General features: G+C 42.4%; 1 protein-coding gene across 1 annotated transcript in view; it reads right to left on the reverse strand.

Annotated features, from left to right (window-relative positions):
• Nucleotides 1–935: 935 nt before the first annotated feature.
• Nucleotides 936–19,561, reverse strand: part of LOC128733583 (dual specificity protein phosphatase Mpk3) — a 52,881-nt gene continuing 34,255 nt past the window's right edge. Inside the window, exons 2-5 of the mRNA XM_053827268.1 lie at nt 16,793–16,901; nt 3,491–3,683; nt 3,286–3,421; nt 936–3,212 (exon numbers count right to left, since the gene is read on the reverse strand). Coding sequence (XP_053683243.1) covers nt 2,668–3,212; nt 3,286–3,421; nt 3,491–3,683; nt 16,793–16,901 — 983 coding nt within the window. The 3' untranslated portion in view covers nt 936–2,667. The remainder of the gene's footprint in view (nt 3,213–3,285; nt 3,422–3,490; nt 3,684–16,792; nt 16,902–19,561) is intronic.

Genomic DNA, 19,561 nt, shown 5'->3' on the forward strand with positions numbered 1-19,561 from the left:
CCAGAGTAGAGCAAGACTTGCCCGGATGATGTCCTGTGTTCGCCAGTACTCGGCCAGCGGACCTCGCTTAGCCCCAGGATCTCAAGCTTCAGGCGGCTAACTTCCCTTGCAAGTGTAGCCAGCTTGCCCTGCTGGGCAAGAGTCAGTATATTCCATGTTCCGATTCGTGTCCGTGTTTTCATGCTGAAGGTCGTTGCCAATAATCCAGAGAGATTTCTTATTTCATTCTCGGTAACTTTTTTTGTGTTCCGGTAGAGTAGGCTGTTAACCTAAGGTCCTTATCCCGCTGATGGGGCTGCCATCTTAGTGTGGGCGGAAGCCACTGTGCCCCCTTTCCTGTTAGCATACGACAACCGAAGTTGCGTACCCCAGCCGGCACCTCGTGGAGGTAGAAATAGGAGTTAATGAACAGAGGTTATGGAATGCACATGTTCACCCTTTGCCAGCCGGAAATTTGCGTTGACAGGGCCAATCTACATAAGACTGAAGCGAAGCTAGAGAAAGTGGAGTCTAGGATTGGACTCTTTCCTTCGCAAAACGCTACGATCAAGAAGAATACCATACGCCGCCGTACGAAACAATGTACAAAACATTTATTAGGTCGGTAGTTCTTTATTGAAGCCGTAATGCTGTTCACGGAGAACATACGCGCCCTTGCTATGTTCGAGTGGAAGGTGGTGTGGACGAGCTATACGCACAGCTCGGAGAGATTCCCATCGTACATCTGGCGAAAGTCGGTAGGCTGCGGCGGGACAATTTTCTTCTACAACTCTACCGGCACCAAGAACAGGGAGTTGGACGTGAAAGATGGCTCAACCAGGTCGAAAGTGATTTGCTACTTCTGAAACGACTGAAGAAAAGAGGATTTGAAAATCGGATATGTATTCTAGTACTAAGCGAACACAGCAGCGCGACACATAATTTTAGTACTGACATAAATATCATGAATATATTTCTACAACGTTTTTCTTTCAATATTAATCCATTTAGCGTCGATTCTTCTTTTGTTTGTTTTACTGAGAAAAAAAAAATAGTCGCGATTATACTTTGATCACCAAGCCGGGGGCGGGGGGTTGACAAAAGAGAGCCTTCAACCGCGCGGCGAATATTAGAGCTGCGACAAACTACAGTTACACCCTACAACAGTTTTGTTTTGCCCCGTAGGCAATCCGGAACGCGGCATTCGGTTGAATATTTCGGGAAGGGGTTTTTTTTTCTCTAGGCTGGCGCTCGCTTTTTCGCTCTTTCTCTCTAACTCTTGTTTTTCTCTAGTTAAAGTTTCTGTAGTTTTGTTCTGTACTATTTTTAGTAGGTAGGATTCTGCGATTCGCTTTTTTAGTCTGTGTCTAAATCGGTTAGAATGGAATTCATTAAAGTTTTGCCCTTGTCTTGTATATAAACAGTTACTGATGTGTGTGTGTTCGGGTGTTTGTGTGTGTGTGTGTGTTTGGTTAAACTTTTAATAATTACACAACTTTGCAGTATTAATTCATTAACACTTACGTGACTGCCCATCTTCAATTAATACAGTATTTAATTTGGCTAGTTCTGCCTCTGGCAGACAGCTGGATTGATTCACATAATAGATTTTTTTTTATTTATTTATCATTAATAATAATAATAATAATAATCAAAAGTCAACATAAATAATTGCTGCGTGTGTGTGTGTTTTGTTCAGTTCTACTTTATCTTGGCTTTTTTGTGTACTCATTCATTCGTTTTGAGAATGTGTTACTATATTACATCATAAGTTATTTCCTCATTTAGTTCAAATTTGTGTTTTAAAGTTTTTATTTAATTGAAGCTTTAATTACCTCGCTTATCGATAGTAACGTGATTAGTTGTACATTTTGCAAACAGTCCAGGGAACACCTGGCGCGCGCTTATCATTCTGCTAGGTCTGCATCATCGCGGTATGTATGATGGCGTCGGTTATATTTTACTTCTGTTTTCGGCCACGGGTTGGACTTTTTGTTTGAACAAACTTTGAAATTCGTTTCTTCTCTGCGTTAGAAAAATCACTACTAATGCTACAAATTTAAGGTTATTTACTTTTACTGGATCAAATTTGAGTAAGTATTCCCTGACTCGGCGGTTGGGCCGCGAGATAAGCTTTTGTCAAAATATTTCTAAAAAAAATCAGTGCACGCTTAGAGTGCCGAAACGAACGATCTAAGTCCCTTTCGCTTGCGATTCGAGACAAACTCACGTCAAAAACATTCGGTCAATATCATTCTAGCTGTCCGGAATGGCGGGACCTTCTAACTGGGGGTTCGTTTGACAACGCGGAGAAATTTCCTCCAAGATTCTAGTTTAGGATGCTAGACCAGAACAGTGATAAAGTTTCGCTCCTCAGACATGTTTCTATCTCCTTTGAGGAAAGTAACGACATTTTACAATGTTCTACAATAAAATCTGCTCATTTAGCTACAACAAACTGTGGGTTTTGGACAAACCTGATTTTTCTTCCTGCTTCATCTGTTTATGGCTGTGTAGAGAAAAAGTTCTACCTTTCAGATCCTGCCTACTGCAATTTTACTGCTGCTGCTGCGGCTGCTGCTGGTGTTCAGAGGGTGGCGACGCAATCGAAGACGGCTGTGAAGACGATTCGGTTGATGGCAGTTGGATCGGGTCTGGAAGAGTGAACCTTTTCTCTACGGCAAAATCTCATTTGGGTGTGTCACTACTGGGTGTCCACCGGTCGAATTCGATGCCGGAGTCAGGCGAAATACCGCTACTGAACGGTCCCAGTAGTTCGATAGCTGCCTGGGTACATTTGCACTCGACTTCGAAACAGGTGCAGCTGTACTTGCCCAAGTGTGTCCGCGGTCCACTGCTGCTCCGATCTTGTGGCTGATCGCCGGATAGATTGCGCCGTAGGCCCAATCCGCTGGAGGACGGAAACTCTACTCGGCTGTGCGACGACGACGAGGGCGTTGACGCGGAGGAACAACCGCCAACACCGGCACCGCCGGGCAGTAGCTTGGCCCGGTGGTTCGAGTCGACGTTTAGCTGCCGTTCGAAGGTGTGCAACTGCTCCATAAAGTGGAAGTTTGGGGAAACATCCGGTTTGCGAGCTCGGACCAGCGAGAACGCATCGTTTAGGCGGAGCGTCTGGGCGAACATAATGTAGGCGAGGGTCACCGTTACCGATCGCGAGACGCCCGCTAGGCAGTGTACCAGCACTCCCACACCTTTCGAACGGGCTTCATCTGGGGGTACGAGACACAAAAAAAAACTAATTAGATCGAATGTCGGTCGGCTGAACCGAGTGCTAATACTGACCGATAAATTTTATTGCATTTGGGAAATGCCCGGCCAGATCCTGCGACCAGTGATCGGTTATAGGAATCTGCAGATACTTTATATGTCCGTCACGTTCGAAAACATTTGGCAAATCAGGAGTCACATTTAAAATATACTGCAATAAACGAAAACAAAGATTAGTTTAAACTTACCCGTTAATGTTTTAAGCAGCCGTGTGACCTACCTTAATGTTGTACTTTTTTAGCGATTTGATATCTTCGCTGTGGGAAGCGTTTCCAAGGAAGAGGCCAGTCAAGATCTCCACCGGTTCGACCTTAACCGGTTCGGCGAGATAATTCGTTGTACTTTCACAATCGGACGATTCGGTGCTGCTGCTGCAGGCCGAGTCCGAGAACGGAATGGATATGCGGAGCGATCTGCAAAGGGTCGAAATAATAACGGTGGAATGTTATCAGTAATGTGACTTCGTGATGGTGCTCTCTGTTCTGAAGCTGCCTAGAACAGTGCGTACACAGCATGATAGTATATACAGTAATACAGAGCGACTGTTTAGTTAGTCAGGTTAGTGGGATGTCTTCGAACTGGTTGGATAAATAATCAGTTTGTGTATGCACTTTTTTAGGGTGGGGCACAAATAAAACCCAACAAACATGGGACCATACTGCTGATTTTCTCCCGCACATCGAAGCTGCGGAACGTGAGAGAACACGTGCGGCGTGTGGGTCTCTTTGACAGTTCAGATAAATAAACACGAGAGGTCGCAGCAACCCTTGATTGATCAGCAGCAGTTGAAAATTGCAAGCAGCCACGCGCTTTTCGCATGCGTCGAAGCAAAATCGCAACGAAACAGAACAACTTTGCTAATAAAAATAATAACACCGAAAGGAGAGGCTGTCAGAGCTCTGAAATCATCCAAAACTACAGCTAGAGTGGAAAATGGTCGGTTTGCTTACGGATAGGCGAACAGTGGCATCAGTGCTGCGCCAGCCGCTTTCCGGATCAGCTGTTGCACGAGACCGTCCGCGGAGTGGCCTGCGGCTCTTGAATTGAGAGAAAATAATTAAAAAGGTTTATAGCATTCGGGCGTCATTCGGTGATGATAACCACACAGACCGAGAAAAGTTAGTTCATTTACAATTTAGTAAATATGGTTTTGCCGTAGGTATACTAGCCAGAACTGACTAACCGAAAATCGGACAAATTTCAAACAGCCGGAGCACCCGGCTGAAACTATAAAAGTTGTTATATTAACATTTTAATTTACGTAGCCTTATATAAAATACAACGATCTGCAGCCTTTTGACGATCGATCCAAAACTGGAACTCGAAAAACTCAACCATTTGTAGGGTAACGGCCCCCTTCATCATTCATATTTGCCGCCTCCAAGAATATGGCCGTACGTAGTACCTTTTCCCAGTACAGAATCCATCACAAGTACACCTGGAGGCCACCAAATCAGACAGAATCACAGATCGACAACGTTTGGATCGACAGTTGGCACTTCTCAGACATTATCGACGTCAGATTCTATCGAAGTGCTAACGTTGGCTCGGACCACTACCTAGGGATGGTTAAGATGCGCCCAAGACTCTTCGTTGTGGTTAGATCTCGAGCGGCCGAAGCAGCCAGACGTCGTCGCAAACCGAAAGAGGACGAGCTGGACGAAGCCACCCTCTCGAGGACTGTTGGAACACTATCAAAACAGCCATCAGCAGTGTAGCGGAGAGCTCCATCGGGCATGTGGCCCGGAATCAGCAGAACGATTGGTTTGACGATGAATATAGGAGGGTGATGAATGAGAAACGTCATCACGGGGAAAGACACAAACAGAAGAAGTTGCAGCGAAACCAAATCTTTCGGGAGAAAAAACGTTACCGGGAAGAGCAGGAATATGCAGAGTTGGAGCGGCTGCATTGTTCTCGGGAAACGCGAAAGTTCTACCAGAAACTGGACGGATCCCGCAACGGCTTTGTGCTACCGGAGGAGTGGAAAGATGGGGTTATCTGTCCGATCTATAAAAAGGGCGACAGGTTGGACTGTGAGAACTATCGAGCGATCACCGTTCTCAATGCCATCTATAAAGTGCTGTCCCAAATCATTTTCCGCCGACTATCACCAATTGCGAACAGAGTTGTGGGAACTTATCAAGCCGGCTTCGTCGAAGGTCGGTCTACAATGGATCAAATATTTACGCTGCGGCAAATCCTCCAAAAGGGTCGTGAATGCACAGAGTTCCCACGCATCATTTTTTCTTTGAATTCAATGATATCATCGACTGAAGAGAGAGCTATGGAAAATCATGGACGAGAACGGCTTCCCCAGGAAGCCCATCAAACTGATTAAATCTACTGTAGCAGTGGCTGAACAGCACATCAGACCGGTTGTTCCGGTTGTTCTCTACGCAGGGATGGTTCGATCACTTTGACTCAATTTTGATTCATTTGACACTACCGTCTCAGCCGAGCAAAATTTGACAAATTGATGTATGGGACATTTGTAGATAATAACTAGATCTACAATTTTGCAAAATAAAGTGTTGCTGTAACTTTTGTAGTTACGGCGCTACAATGCTAGTACCTCTTTAGTAACTAAATGAACGTTCATTTAGTTACTAATGAGGTACTAGCATTGTAGCACCGTAACTATAAAAGATACAGCAACACTTTATTCAGCAAAATTGTAGATTTAGCTATTATCTAGAAATGTCCCATACATCAATTTGTTAAATTTTGCTCGGTTAGGACGCTACTGTCAAATGAATCAAAATTGAGTCAAAGTGATCGAACCATCCCTGTCTCTACGGGCATGAAACATGGACAATGCTTGAGGAGGACCTGCGAGTGCTCGAAGTTTTCGAACCACGAGTGCTAAGAACGATATTCGGCGACGTACAGGAGAACGGAGAACGGAGTACGGAGGCGGAGGATGAACCATGAACTCGCACAGCTCTATGGCGAACCCAGTATCCAGAAGACGGAGACGGATACAACGGGCAGGGCATGTTGCAAGAATGCCGGACAACTACCTTGTAAAGATGGTGTTCGCCTCAAATCCGGTAGGAACAAGACGACCAGGAGCGCAGGACGGCAAGCCTCCTAAGTAAATAAGTAAGAACCAAAGCAGAGGGTCCAAAGCTCCTAAAAGGAGGATGGTTTTAATAGCTGTGACGTAAGCCGTACCGAGGGATGAATGATGGAGGGGGTTCTATAAATTCTCTCGCCGCAACGGAGCCTTTGGAGTACCACGGCTCCCTCCACAGTAATTTGCCCTTGCTGCATCAAGCTGGTCGCTGATGCAGTGGACGATTTCTTACCGTGCATGCTCTCTCTGCCGAAAAACGAAAAAACGAAGGAGGTGGAGAGGAGAATAGGGGAGGAACAACTCTGTTCCTCGTCTATCCTCAATACGCCGACTCGTAGTGAGTCGACAGACGAGGTGGCTCCAACTCTGAAGGGAGAGCCGAACAGTCATAGTCAATTGGATAGCCGTACAATCGCTCAAACAATCTAGAAATCTATAACTTTGAGTATTAAGGTACTCAAAAATGGCTGAGTCTAAATAAGAGAGATCTCAGCACGCTTACCGGTCTTGTGACAGGACATTGTCCGAGTAGATATCATGTTCGGAACCTCGGTTTTGTACAAGATGATATTTAACCTCGGAACACTTGCTCTGCAATTGCGGAGCACAAATAGCACGCAGACTGCAATATGCCTAAAAGGGAAGGGGGGATATGGTCTGCGTCGCCGATCAGGGTAATAAGGTTCAAAAACCAAGTCGCGTCTGATTGACACCTGTCTCGCTCCAGCTACCAGCCTATCCTTTCCTCAATAAGTAATAGGTCAGGTCAGCTAGAAGCGTACAGAAAAAATAATAATTTATTAATACTGGTCTTCGAAGGTATCGTACAGACAATTCTAATGTATACTAATTCTAAGTTTAAAAGTAGTTCTTGTCACATTATAGTCAAAACAGTCGGATTCAACATTAAACTCACGACAACACACATCAATAGGATTATTTCTGGCAAACAAAGTACGGTGCATTGAAAGTCTAAAGAAGTCCGCTCGTCGGGTACGCCTTGGCGGGACGTTGAGTTGAAGCTGTCCTAACATCTCCGGGCAATCGACATTGTTTTGCAGGAGGTCGAAGATAAATAGTGGTTGCAACATACTCCTCCTATTTGCTAAAGTGGGCAGACGTATTAGGGCGCAACGGTGCTCGTAGGCTCGTAGGCAAACGGATTGAGTCATTTCAAGGCAGCATTCGAAGAGCGTACAGGATGAAATTACGCTGGATTCGTTCGATCCGGTTAATTTGAACTGCATGGTAGGGCGCCCATACAAGCACCCAGTAGACATCCTGGAAATGCTGTGTATTCCGTTTGATAAAGCCTAGTACAGCATAAGCTTTAGCAGTAGTAACTGCGACGTGCTGCGCAAAACAAAGTTTGCTATCCAGAAGAATACCCAAATCTTTTACGGTATCGACCCGGGTGATACTGGCTGTTTCCATCTTATAGCCGAACGAAGTGATCTGTCTATTTCTGCAGAATGAGATGACATTACATTTCTGCACATTCACCTCCATTCCGTTCAGATTGCACCAATTTAGTAACGAATCAATGTCAGATTATAAGGCACAGTAATCAACTCTCGAAGCTATTACACGGTAGAGCTTCAGGTCGTCGGCAAACATACACTTAGGGGATACAATTGTAGAGCACAAATCGTTCACAAAAGGGATAAATAGCAATGGGCCCAGATGGCTTCCTTGGGGCAAACCTGAACTGGCTCCATTTACAGGCACAAACGCATTCCGACCGGTAAGGTATGACGATATCCACCGTGTCAGCCACACAGGAAATCCCATTCTTTCTAGTATCGTTACTATTAACAGGTGCGGCACCCTATCAAAAGCTTTAGCAAAATCAACGTAAATCGCATCGATTTGCTGTCGCTTTTCAAGCGCTCTCGTCAGTGTTGAAACATACGCCATCAAGTTTGTGATCGTCGAACGTTTTTTCACGAATCCATGCTGCCATTCCGAGATAATATGATGAACCTTCGGATAAAGCAAATCATGGATAAGGCTTTCAAAAACCTTTGGCAAACAACTAAGAATCGAGATACCGTGGTAGTTCGTAACGTCATGAGTCAGTACTACCTGCTTTATGGAAAGGTGTAATTGCAGCAGACTTCCAAACACTCGGAAAAATTCCTTCCGTCATAGATTGAGGGATAAACGGGGCTTACCACAATAGTTCAAACTGATTTACTGGTGGTAAATGGTAAAGTAGCCAACAGAAAATTGGATCCCCTAGGCACAGATATGGTTCACTGGTCTGACTAAAGACTGATTGAAGTTTTGGCATGGTAGATAAATGGATATCACTGATAGAGGGAAAGGGGCAAGGCTATAGCAGCTTGTGAGGTTTTTTTTTGTGAGGAAATTTTAAAAATACGTATCTGACAGTGGGCTAACCACTTTGGTGCGACAGATTTTTTTGGGCCAGAAACAGCATCGCTAGGCTGGTTTTTAAAGATACATGAATACTTTAGCTTTAAGCGATAATGAGAAATCTCTGCTCTCTTGAGCTTATTACAAAGAGGCAAATGCACGTCTTTTCCGACATTATTACCGAGACCAGCATTTTGGTCTATTATCATACGGTCCAAGGTTGTATTCCGCACTTCATTCTATTTACAGTATCACTATAGTGTAAACGAACTGCTGTTTATTATCCGTGCTTAAGTTTCATCGTTTTCATCATTTTTTCTTTTAAGCTTCTTACTACCTTTCAACCAATCTCGATCTCTACTAGAGCCAGAAAGCCTAGAGCCTAGAAAATAATTTTTCCTTGGACAAAAATAAGCTTCATTGTTGATTAATGCAGTATTCAGTAGGAAGGAAATATGTAGAGGGGCCTTTGAGAATATGCCCATGCTAAAGTCACTTAATATCGAAAGGCCTGAGTCTACTAAGACCTGAACCGACGACCACTCGCTTGTCAAGGCAGACTCAGGGCCCCTCAAATGCATCATTGGCTAGCTAATATTTAACAAATCTTGGGTTGAAATGCGTTTATGTCGCCGTGATAATCGGAAGAGAAGGTGTTTGAAGAGAGTCTCTCAATGTTAGATTGGATGAAGTTTTTCATTCTTCTCAACTATGAGCCAATAAGCTTTTGAAAAAAAATTTTAATTAGGTCATGCTGCTCAAAAATGTCTTACACTGAAGTTAATTTTTAAGCAAAGGACACGCTCGAATGAAGTAATAGGCAAGGTGAAGTTTTGGTGCTACATTCCGATGGAATGTTCACAAAACTTCGCAGTCAGGTGTTAGTGTACAGGTCAAATGCGGGGCTAGTGCTACGATTCTACTGACTTTGACAGTCCAAACCCAGTCGAAATTCGAACATGCGACGATTGGCTTGCGAGACCAGTGTCGTGCCTCAACTGGGAGACCAGAAAAAGAATGGCTACGCTCGAAACCGCGTAAATTCTAATATTTGCCTTAAAACCGAAAGGCATCGAGTCCATTTAACGGATCATATAAGAAAAGAAGCCATTTTGTGTTCACCACCAATGGTTTAGTAAGAGATTCTTTTATTGAATTTATTTTCTATGTTTACCATGAAGAGCTTACATAGAAAAACTGGAAGAAGGCTCCTCAAGGGTGCCCCTTTCGTTTGTTTATAAAATATGATTTTTTTCCATACCTACATATTTGTAATTTTGTTTTTTAATTCATTTTCACTGTGCTGCGAAAGCAGGGAGCGCGCTGGAACGCTCGGAAACAATCTCGTCACGTCGAATTACAACATTATACCCAGTACATCTTAATATCCCGAGGACTTTAAGTTTTCAATGAAATCTTCTGCGCTCCTAACTGATCGAGTCAGCAGTTGTTTTACTAATTTTTCAGTTGGTATTTCCACTGCTGTGGTAATTTAGCCTATCTCGTTTTCAGCTGCATGTATTTCTGATAGACCCTTTGTCCTCGGAAGAATAGTGTTTAAATATCGAGCTTTTTTTGCAAAAAAGCATGCTACAACCCACCCACGTTTTCGCGTGAGACATCAATTTTGATTAGATTCTAATAGAATATCGTTCCGGACTGTGTCCGAACACAATGAATTGTTCCATGGTTTACGAACAAATTTTACGTTCAGCACATCAAATTCGTTTAAGTGGACACAAAGAAAATTAACTCGTGACCTCTTGGGGCAGGGAGGTCCTGGCCAGTGATGCCAGGTTTTGCAGAAGAAAAATCCGTAGTTTTACCATCTGTGTTTTAATCACAGAGGAAAGGGTTATAAATTATAAAACTTAATCAAATTTGAAATCAAACTTTTGATTTAAATGGAAATTTGGCCGACATTTGTTCTTCATATAAAATGTTTCTCAGTTTTGCTAAAAAGTAACATTTTTGATCGCATAGGTATTCTTGATTGCATTTAAAACAAACTAATACTCTTTTGAATCGAATCAGGTTATGATACATTGCAAATTTTCTCTATATTAATCAAGAACGCATAAACTTGGCTTTCGTCATTCGCCTTTAGGCTTTATTTTACCAAATTCTTAAATTTTTCGTCGTTTGGTTATTTTGTATTTTGTCTTCAATTTTTCGTTTTTTTTGTTTTGCTAAGTGTACTCCGTCAATTTTTCCAAGGTTATTGTCATCTTCTTGTCGTTTTTTGTTTATTTTGATGTGAGCTGTGTGACAGCTTGGGTTATTTTTAACATTTGGTATTCTATCATCGTCTTTTTGTCTCTTTTAAGTGATTTGGTCGTCATTTTTTATTGCTTTTTGTGGCGTTTTTGGTTTGATGGCATCGTCATTAGTGTCTTTTTTGGCATAGCTTGTCACTGTTTTGTTGACTTTTATTTGTTTCTCCAATACCTTTAGCCAAAGGCTACATCTATTTACAGTCTTTTCGCCGTTTTGTATGGCTTTTTTTGGCATTTTTGTCGCTGTCTGTTACGATTTTCTGGCGTCTTTTACCTGTATTTTAGTGTCTTCACTTCTTCGTCATATCTAAGGCTTGTTCGCGACAAAATTTGGACACTTCTAAACACACACAGCTTCAGAAATACATTAACAACGAGTGAAATATTTTGCATAGTGGTAGACGTATGTCTGTTCTTTCTGAAAATCTAACGCTTGTTTATATTAAAAGCGCTCAATGTAAAATGGCATCGAAAGAAGAGCAAAAGCAATTGTGTGCGGCCGCAATGAAAATCCGGATCTCTCGTTAAGAAAACTTGCCAAAAAGCTTGGATTTTCCCCCGGCACTGTTCACAGTGTTTTAAAATCGTTCGATACTCGCTTGACAACAGTTAGGAAGAAGGGAAGTGGAACAAAAACGGATTTGAGGAACCACCACAAGGATGCGAAGGTAAAACAAATATTACGGAGGAGACCAGATCTTTCTGTACGTACCATTGCTCGTAAAACAAAAATGTCGCCAACATTCGTGCACACTTCTAAGCAACGACAAGGCAAGAAGTTTTTCAAGGTGAGGACTGTACCAAACCGTAATGATAAGCAAAGTACGACGGCCAAAACACGCGCTCGCAAGCTTTATCGCGAATATTTAACGAAGTTTCCATGCGTTATAATGGACGATGAAACGTATGTCCTAGAGGACTTTAAACAGCTTCCTGGTAAGTCTTTTTACACTGCCATGAAACGGAATGGCGTCGCAGAGCATTTTAGGACAAAGAAGAAAGACAAGTTCCCCAAAAATATTTAGTATGGCACTGCCCATGGATGCATAGTTGACGTAAAAACCAAAATGACAAAATGTACTTTTTCGGTCCTACGCACTCTTAACTATGTTGTTCACATGCCCAATACTCAAACAACCTAAGTTTGTTCGAAAATATTCGAGAAATTTAGGAAAATTGAGCTACTCTGCTATTGGTTTCACGTAATGTTAATGATTGACGTAATTACCCGCATAATCAATCAGCATAGTAACCTATTTGTTTTTGTAGCTTTACGCCAAGTTATGTGAATAATCGTTCAAAAAAAACAGTCTGTTTATTCGCATAAACTGGCGTTCGCATTTTTTAAACACAATAAATGAGGAATGAATCGTAAAACCCTATCAGTCCTGTTTTGATTAATAAACTCTACTAAATTGACAGATTATTCGATTGAAAAAGTTTATAGCAAAGATTATATGGCTTTAAACGTTTTCCACGATAAAAATGCGTTTTCTCAACAATCATGGTGCTGGTCGTTACGTCGACTATGCATCCATGGGCAGGGCAGGCCATATGCAGCTGTGGTCGAGCAAGCAAAACTTACATCACTACGGGAACGGTTAACAAGGAAATATACCGTGAAGAATGCCTGCAGAAACGATTGTTACCGTTCCTACGCAGCCATGATGTACCCTCGCTGTTTTGGCCTGATTTGGCATCCTGGCACTACGCCAAAGATGTTTTGGAATGGTATGATGCTAATGGTTTCCATATTGTACCGAAGGAGGCGAATCCACCTAAGTGTCCAGAGTTACACCCCATCGAGCGATATTGGGCTTTGGTGCAGAGAGAGAGAGAGAGCTGTCCCAGCACAAACAACAAACAACAACTATAGATAAATTTCGAAAATCTTGGACAAATGCAGCTAAATTGGTTGCCAACAAGTCTGCACTCCAAAGTTCGCCAATTTTTCATGCAGACCAAATGAGTAATGTTAATTTGTTGTGTTATGTGCTAACGATACACACATAAATGATATAAAATTGTTTCATGGATTAAACTTCTAGCAAATTTGTTTTATTGCAAAATTGAGGTGTCCAGATTTTGTCACGAAAAAGCTTTATTCGCAGGCAGTTCACTGTCTGTTCGGCGATCGTTCTTTCATCGTCTTTTCGCTACCCTGCATTGTCTGTTCGTCATATTATCGTTGCTTTTTCGGAACCATTTAGTCGTCTTTTTGTAATCTCTTTACTGCGCTCTCTCCGTATTCGTCATCTCATTGTCATTTCTCTGTTACATTTTTATCGTCTTTTTATAGTCTTTTTCCCATCTTTCCATCGTATTTTCGTTTTATGACATTTTACCGCCTTTTCTTCGTTTTCATTGTCATCTTTCTATCATCTTTCGTCCTGTTTGTTTCCAAGACTACAAAATTGTTGTAATTTTCTTGTCTTTTCGTAGTCTTGTTTGCATGTTTTATCGACTGTTTGACAGTGTTTAAATGTCTCTTTTCCATTTTTTGTCGTGTTTTTTTTGTTGCAGTTTTTTGTCGCCTTTTTATCGCATTTTTGCCATCTTTTCAGCATAGTTCCATCGACTTCTATTCACATTTTCAATCAAAATATCAGTATTATTGATAGCATAACAGCAATAAAGCGAATCTTCCATTTTGAAAACAATTCTCGTTAAAAAAAGTATTCTATTCGCTTCTTTCTCTCAGCAACAATAAAGTTGTGCTTTTCGAGATATTATCGATTGACCAAACTCGTGACTTTAGTCATGACCTTGAAATGCGGTCAGGCATATATTAATTTTTTTTTTTTTTGAAACGATGATTCTACAATTGATGAAGGGACGGTAAGGGAAAGTAATGAAGAAGGATTTTTTCGGGAATGAAGGGGAAAGGTGGAAAGGAAGGGGGGGGGGGGGTAATAGGTAGCTATGGTTAACAAGTTGTCGTTGTGACTCCTATCTTTTGTCCAATGCTGGAAGGTGCATGGGTCGAACCAAGCTGTAATCAGAGATTATAACCGGATTTGAACCCACAACACCTGCCAGGGCGTGTCGCTCACTGGTACCCGTGTACCTTTGAACCACAGAGGCGCTGGACAAAAGAAGTCTGCACAACCCCCCTTATTAACCATAGCGCGACATGGGTTGGTCTATTTTTAGACACACAAATTGTGCCTCTTCCTACACCTACTGTAGAAACCACCGACCGAGAAGTTTTAGTCTAACGTCTTTTTACTTTCAGGACGACGACACTATGCAGGCCCTTACGACTTGCAAGGTCGCGCTATGGTTAATAAGGGGGGGTTGTGCAGACTTCTTTTGTCCAGCGCCTCTGTGGTTCAAAGGTACACGGGTACCAGTGAGCGACACGCCCTGGCAGGTGTTGTGGGTTCAAATCCGGTTATAATCTCTGATTACAGCTTGGTTCGACCCATGCACCTTCCAGCATTGGACAAAAGATAGGAGTCACAACGACAACTTGTTAACCATAGCTACCTATTACCCCCCCCCCCCCTTCCTTTCCACCCTTCCCCTTTATTCCCGAAAAAATCTTTCTTCATTACTTTACCTTACCGTCCCTTCATCAATTGTAGAATCATCGTTTCAAAAAAAAATATATTATCGATATTATTCATTGCATGTAGCGTACGCGTACTTTTTGTCACTAAATCAAATTTTCAATCTTTTCCGCAAAGTTTATGAAAATCCCGTAGATTGGAGCACTTTATCCGTAGGTTCGTAGAAAATTCCTAAATCCGTAGATCTGGCATCAAACCTGGCACCGTTTTTCAGTAATGGAAACAAATAAATTGAACGTCTATATGGTTGCCGTTGCAGACTTGGGAAGGTAAAATGCACTGATACGCGATTGGTCGATTCATCAATTGACAATGGTTGACTTTTATGCATTTATCAAAAGCGAATATTTAAAAATAAATTGTTTTCACTGTATCATTCTATTCGTCGAACGGTTTCTGACCGACTGATATAAATATCTCTCAAATTGGTTGACAAATGACCGAGTTATTTGCACTTAAAACCTATCCTTTTTCTGGGTTTTTTCTCGATTTTTTTTTGAATGACCCCCTGACCTTCGCTACCTTCCAATAAAACGTAGTCCTACGTAAAAAATGCGAACTTTGGGCCATATCAGCAAAGAGAGTTGCTTCTTTAAGGGCCAAACAGTTCTCTTAGTTCTGTTTGAAGAACTTGTTCCTCACAGTTAGTTTTGTCCATATTAATAGTTTCATTACGCTTAGCTACTTCCAAATAGAAAACGGGCTTTTCACATAACTTTTTCACAATCTATGTAAATCGGGTTTATTCTCATGACGGGCGTGCAATGTACTTTTTAGCACAAAGTTTGATGGTACAAATGTTTGTTATTCGAACTGAATGCCGCAGTTAAACCCTACGAAAACGCCGTTTGCACGATTCACGATGTAAAAAATAAAAAAAGAATGAATGTTACTTGTTACAACAGCCACTTTCTAAAGGTTTTTTTGTTTGATTTATCTTCATTTTATTCTCAAATCGATTGATTATTAGGTATGTAGAAAACTGACGAAAGCGGGCGACGGTTGCTAGGCAGTCTCATCATGTTTCGCAAGCTCAGGGCGCGAAAAAATCGAAACAAACGTTGTCACGTAGGTTGCTTTGATTCTACCTACTACATTGAAAGAGAATTTTTTCTCTGGAAAACACTTCTCAAGGGTCGAAAAAAAAGTAGTAAATTTTCCTATGACTTTATTCGAAACGTAAATCGCCTTTTCGTTTGTAATTGAACTATTAGACGAGTGACGTCCTGCCGGACGTGAGACAACAAATTACAGTGATAGTTCGTATTTGTAGGGCTACAATAACCACTGCTCTACTAGAGTCTCTACTAAATGGTTAATTAAATTATTTTGAAACAAAATTAAGTCTTTAGGAGGACATAAACGACTACAAAAATTTTTAAAAATCACTTTTTTTTATTTCAGATTTAGTTTTTATAGTCTTTTTTTATAGCAATTTGATAATGATTCGACCACTGCTCAGATTTGGATCCTACAGACCGTTTTCATCCACTTTTCGTGGTCGGATCGTTACAAAATTAATATCAAAATAAGCGGAAGAGTATGTAGAATCCAAATCTGAGATAAAACAATAGAATTTTTTTCAACATTTTTGGTCGTTCATGTCTCCTTAAAATTATTGCATCAATTCTAAATCGATACGGAAAAATAATGAAAGTGACGTTGCTAGGCAGGCGTTGCTTCGAAAGCTAGCCCAGCCAGAGTCGAACCAAAACGAGCGTCGCGTCGGCACGTAGGTTGCTTTGATTTTTTTTTGGAAAACGACGCTCTAGACGCAGAAAAAAGAACCCAAGAACACTTTATGTGCACTGCAAACTGCTCATCGGTGTAGAAGCAAAACTATCGTACCGTTTATTGAACAGCCTGCCCGTAACAGGCGCCTCGTACGAGCGTTTCTTCCACATAATCCAGCTTAAACAATAGTGGGATTCCATCAGAACGTAATGTAACACAATCGCACACAGTGAATTGAACATTTTCCACTACATGTCCGGCGTGAAAATTGTCCCCGCGAATGACCAACCAGCGGTAGCGGCACTGTTGGCGCTGATTGTCACAACCATTTGCACAAACTTTAACGTTTTTTTTCTGTTTCACTGCAAGTTTTTCACTCGAGAAGCTAAGCGTCACGCGGGACGACCGACCAGCTCGCTCGCAGCGATACGCGGAACTGCTCTTCGGTTGTTCGTGGTTAAACAAGTGAAGGTTTTCCTTACCTCAATCCCATCAGTTGTTCGGTAGCGGCACATCCCGACTGCAGGTTAGCGTTTATGACTTCATCCTCGCACCATTCCGGAAACGACTGCCGAAAGTTCGCATAGCCGCCTACGCGATCGGTTGCCGTCGTCGTCGTCGGCGTCGTAGTCGTAGTGGTGGCAGAGCGGCAAGAATTTGTTTCACGTTTCACGCACGTTCAGTGACGACCGAGGGATGAGTAGGCGCCGAGCCGCAGGGTAGGTCATGTGAAAGAGAAAGTTAACGGATGAGAAAAAATAAACGAATGTTGTGTAAGCTGGTATTATCGATGTATCGAGCGAACACCCAGAGGGAGACGCCCGGTGGTTAATATTGTTACAATGCTAGATGGGAAAGGATAACGGGAGCAGACAGAGAGGTGCCTGTTTGCTTCTAAACCATCCCACCGCACCGTCCGCCGTCCTTGTCGACACGGGGGGATGAGTTTAAGAAACGAGTGGGCAGCCCCAGGAGAGTCTCTGGGAATCGTTTCATTCATTTTCTTCTCGGAATGGAAGTGTGAGTCTCACAAACAGCTAAAAACGTTTTTGTGTACGATGCGGGGGTGCAATGATGATGATGGTGGATGGTGTTAGGGCCAAACAGTCAGCGCCGGAGTGCGGAGGATATGCTCCGCTGCTGGTGCGTGGGCTGATGTTGACGGATGAAAAGGGTCTGGAGAGGTTAGGGAAAGTGCCATTATTCTTGGTTATGTAGTGCCCAGAAATACGCAAATCAATCGAACGCGTCCGCCACGTGTACTCCCCGACAAGGCTGCGAGCGGACTCCGTTTGCCGGTTCGCGTCAAGTTCGTTAAGGCGTTTTTCCGGATGCGTCTGTCTGACTTCGAACGGTGGCAAAATTAATAAACCAGATGGTTTTAAAGGTTAAAAGTTCACTTGATTCGTTAATTATAAGTGCAGTGGAAGTCAGGCGGACGAGTCAGATGGAAGCATTTCGATTTAGTAATAGCGAAGGAACCGAATAACCATTGTATCGCAAATTTAGTATTATTTTTGAAATCCTTTGCACCGAAAAATAACAGCAGATCGACTAAATTACAGAAAAAAGAGAAGTAGAACCCTTGTTGACAAGATTGCAGGAAACAAAAATAACAAAAGTTCTTCAAATTACAGATTTCGAACATATTTACGGTCGTAACATATTATGGCCTTTCATTGTTCTCAATGCGGTGCAAGTTTTTTCACCTTTTAAGTGTGTTAATTATGTACGATTGATTTGCTAGTTACTGTCTCCAATTTATGCCATAGAATTTCTTAAATGAAATCAAAAAATATACGGCAAAATTAATTGTAAATTGTAATTTGGAATCGCACAATCACCAGTTCATCACCAGTTATCACACACTCCCTTAAACATTGTTCTGATAAAAGAAAGCGTTGAATAACTACCGCTGGTGCTTCCTCAAATCAGGAAAATCGACAAAAAAAACGCTGCAACCTTCGGCCTTCATCGTATTCTCCCCTTTCCTTCGTAAAGGAAATAGTTTAAATCCGAAGGAAATTCATTTGATATTCTTCGTATACAGTCGCCCGTTAGGTATGCCCGTATGAATGAATAGCTTTTTTTTCTTCCTTCTCTCGTTGAAGTATTGCAGCGCATTCATGTGCTCATCGCGTTTCCAATGAATGGAGTAGTTGTTGAGTCATTCATACAGCTAGTTTTTTTTTCGCTGTGCCTGATGCCTGGTTGTTTGTGTATAATGTGCAGTACAACATGCAACTAATCTAGCACCTAGGCTCCAGTAGAGCCTACCCCGCTCCATTCACTAGCTCATTCGGCTTGAGCTCAGCCCTGGTAGCGCTGTGTTGTAACGAAAAGGGGGCCCTCTACATACAAACTTGTTTTCATTGATCGAAAAACGACACCCGTCGTCGCCTGCTTTGGTGGTATGTAGATATTCATACAGTCACAGCTAGCTATTCTCATTCAAGCCTGCCATCTAGGCTTTTGTTAGTTTTCTTTTTTTTTGGGTTGATTGTAGATCTATTTTGGACAAGCAAAATGCCGAATCCGATTGTCCGCTGTCGGCTCTATGCTTGTGCCATCCGTTCGAGCCATATCGCAAGCGGGGACGCTAAATTTAGCGAATCGGAAAAGCTCGTTCCGTTGGCATCCGCTTGTTTTTAATCGACTCCTGAAACCGTTTTTTTTGTCTTTGTCGGACGCCTTTCCCAAGACTTTCATGTGGCAATAACGATCCTTCCTGGTTTCCAAAAATGTGACCGCGATTGAACACTGATTTATCTATCACTTTTGTTCGGTCACATTACCTTAAAAATAAAAATGACAGACCGTTCCTAACGCTGGTTCCTAACGCAGCAACCTGTGCGCGCACATGTCACCCGAATAGAGCAGTGGAGATCGTCCGTTTTTTATGAATGAGCTTCTTCAATGCTTTGTTTCGTTGGTGTATGGTTTGAATCACGCGTGCTCGCTCGTAGTTCCGCCCGCCATTCATCGCATGATCTTTCCGGTCCGGTATTACTGGATTGTTGCTACTGCTGCTGCGACCGGATGAGCAGACCTGATTAGCTCGGCGGCCTTCAAGACGCCGATACACACACCCTGCCTGCACCTTTCGCTAAAAACTGGTTGTAATTCGGATCCAGCCCCGTCGTCGTAGCACAAAGCGCATTTAAATATGCGCCGCCGGCGCTGGGAAGAAGGTAGAAACGGAAGTAGGACGGGATTTTTCTATACGATATGCTTTTGTTTGCTCACTAACG

Source organism: Sabethes cyaneus, chromosome 2 (genome assembly GCF_943734655.1).
Source record: "Sabethes cyaneus chromosome 2, idSabCyanKW18_F2, whole genome shotgun sequence".
NCBI lineage: Eukaryota > Metazoa > Arthropoda > Insecta > Diptera > Culicidae > Sabethes > Sabethes cyaneus.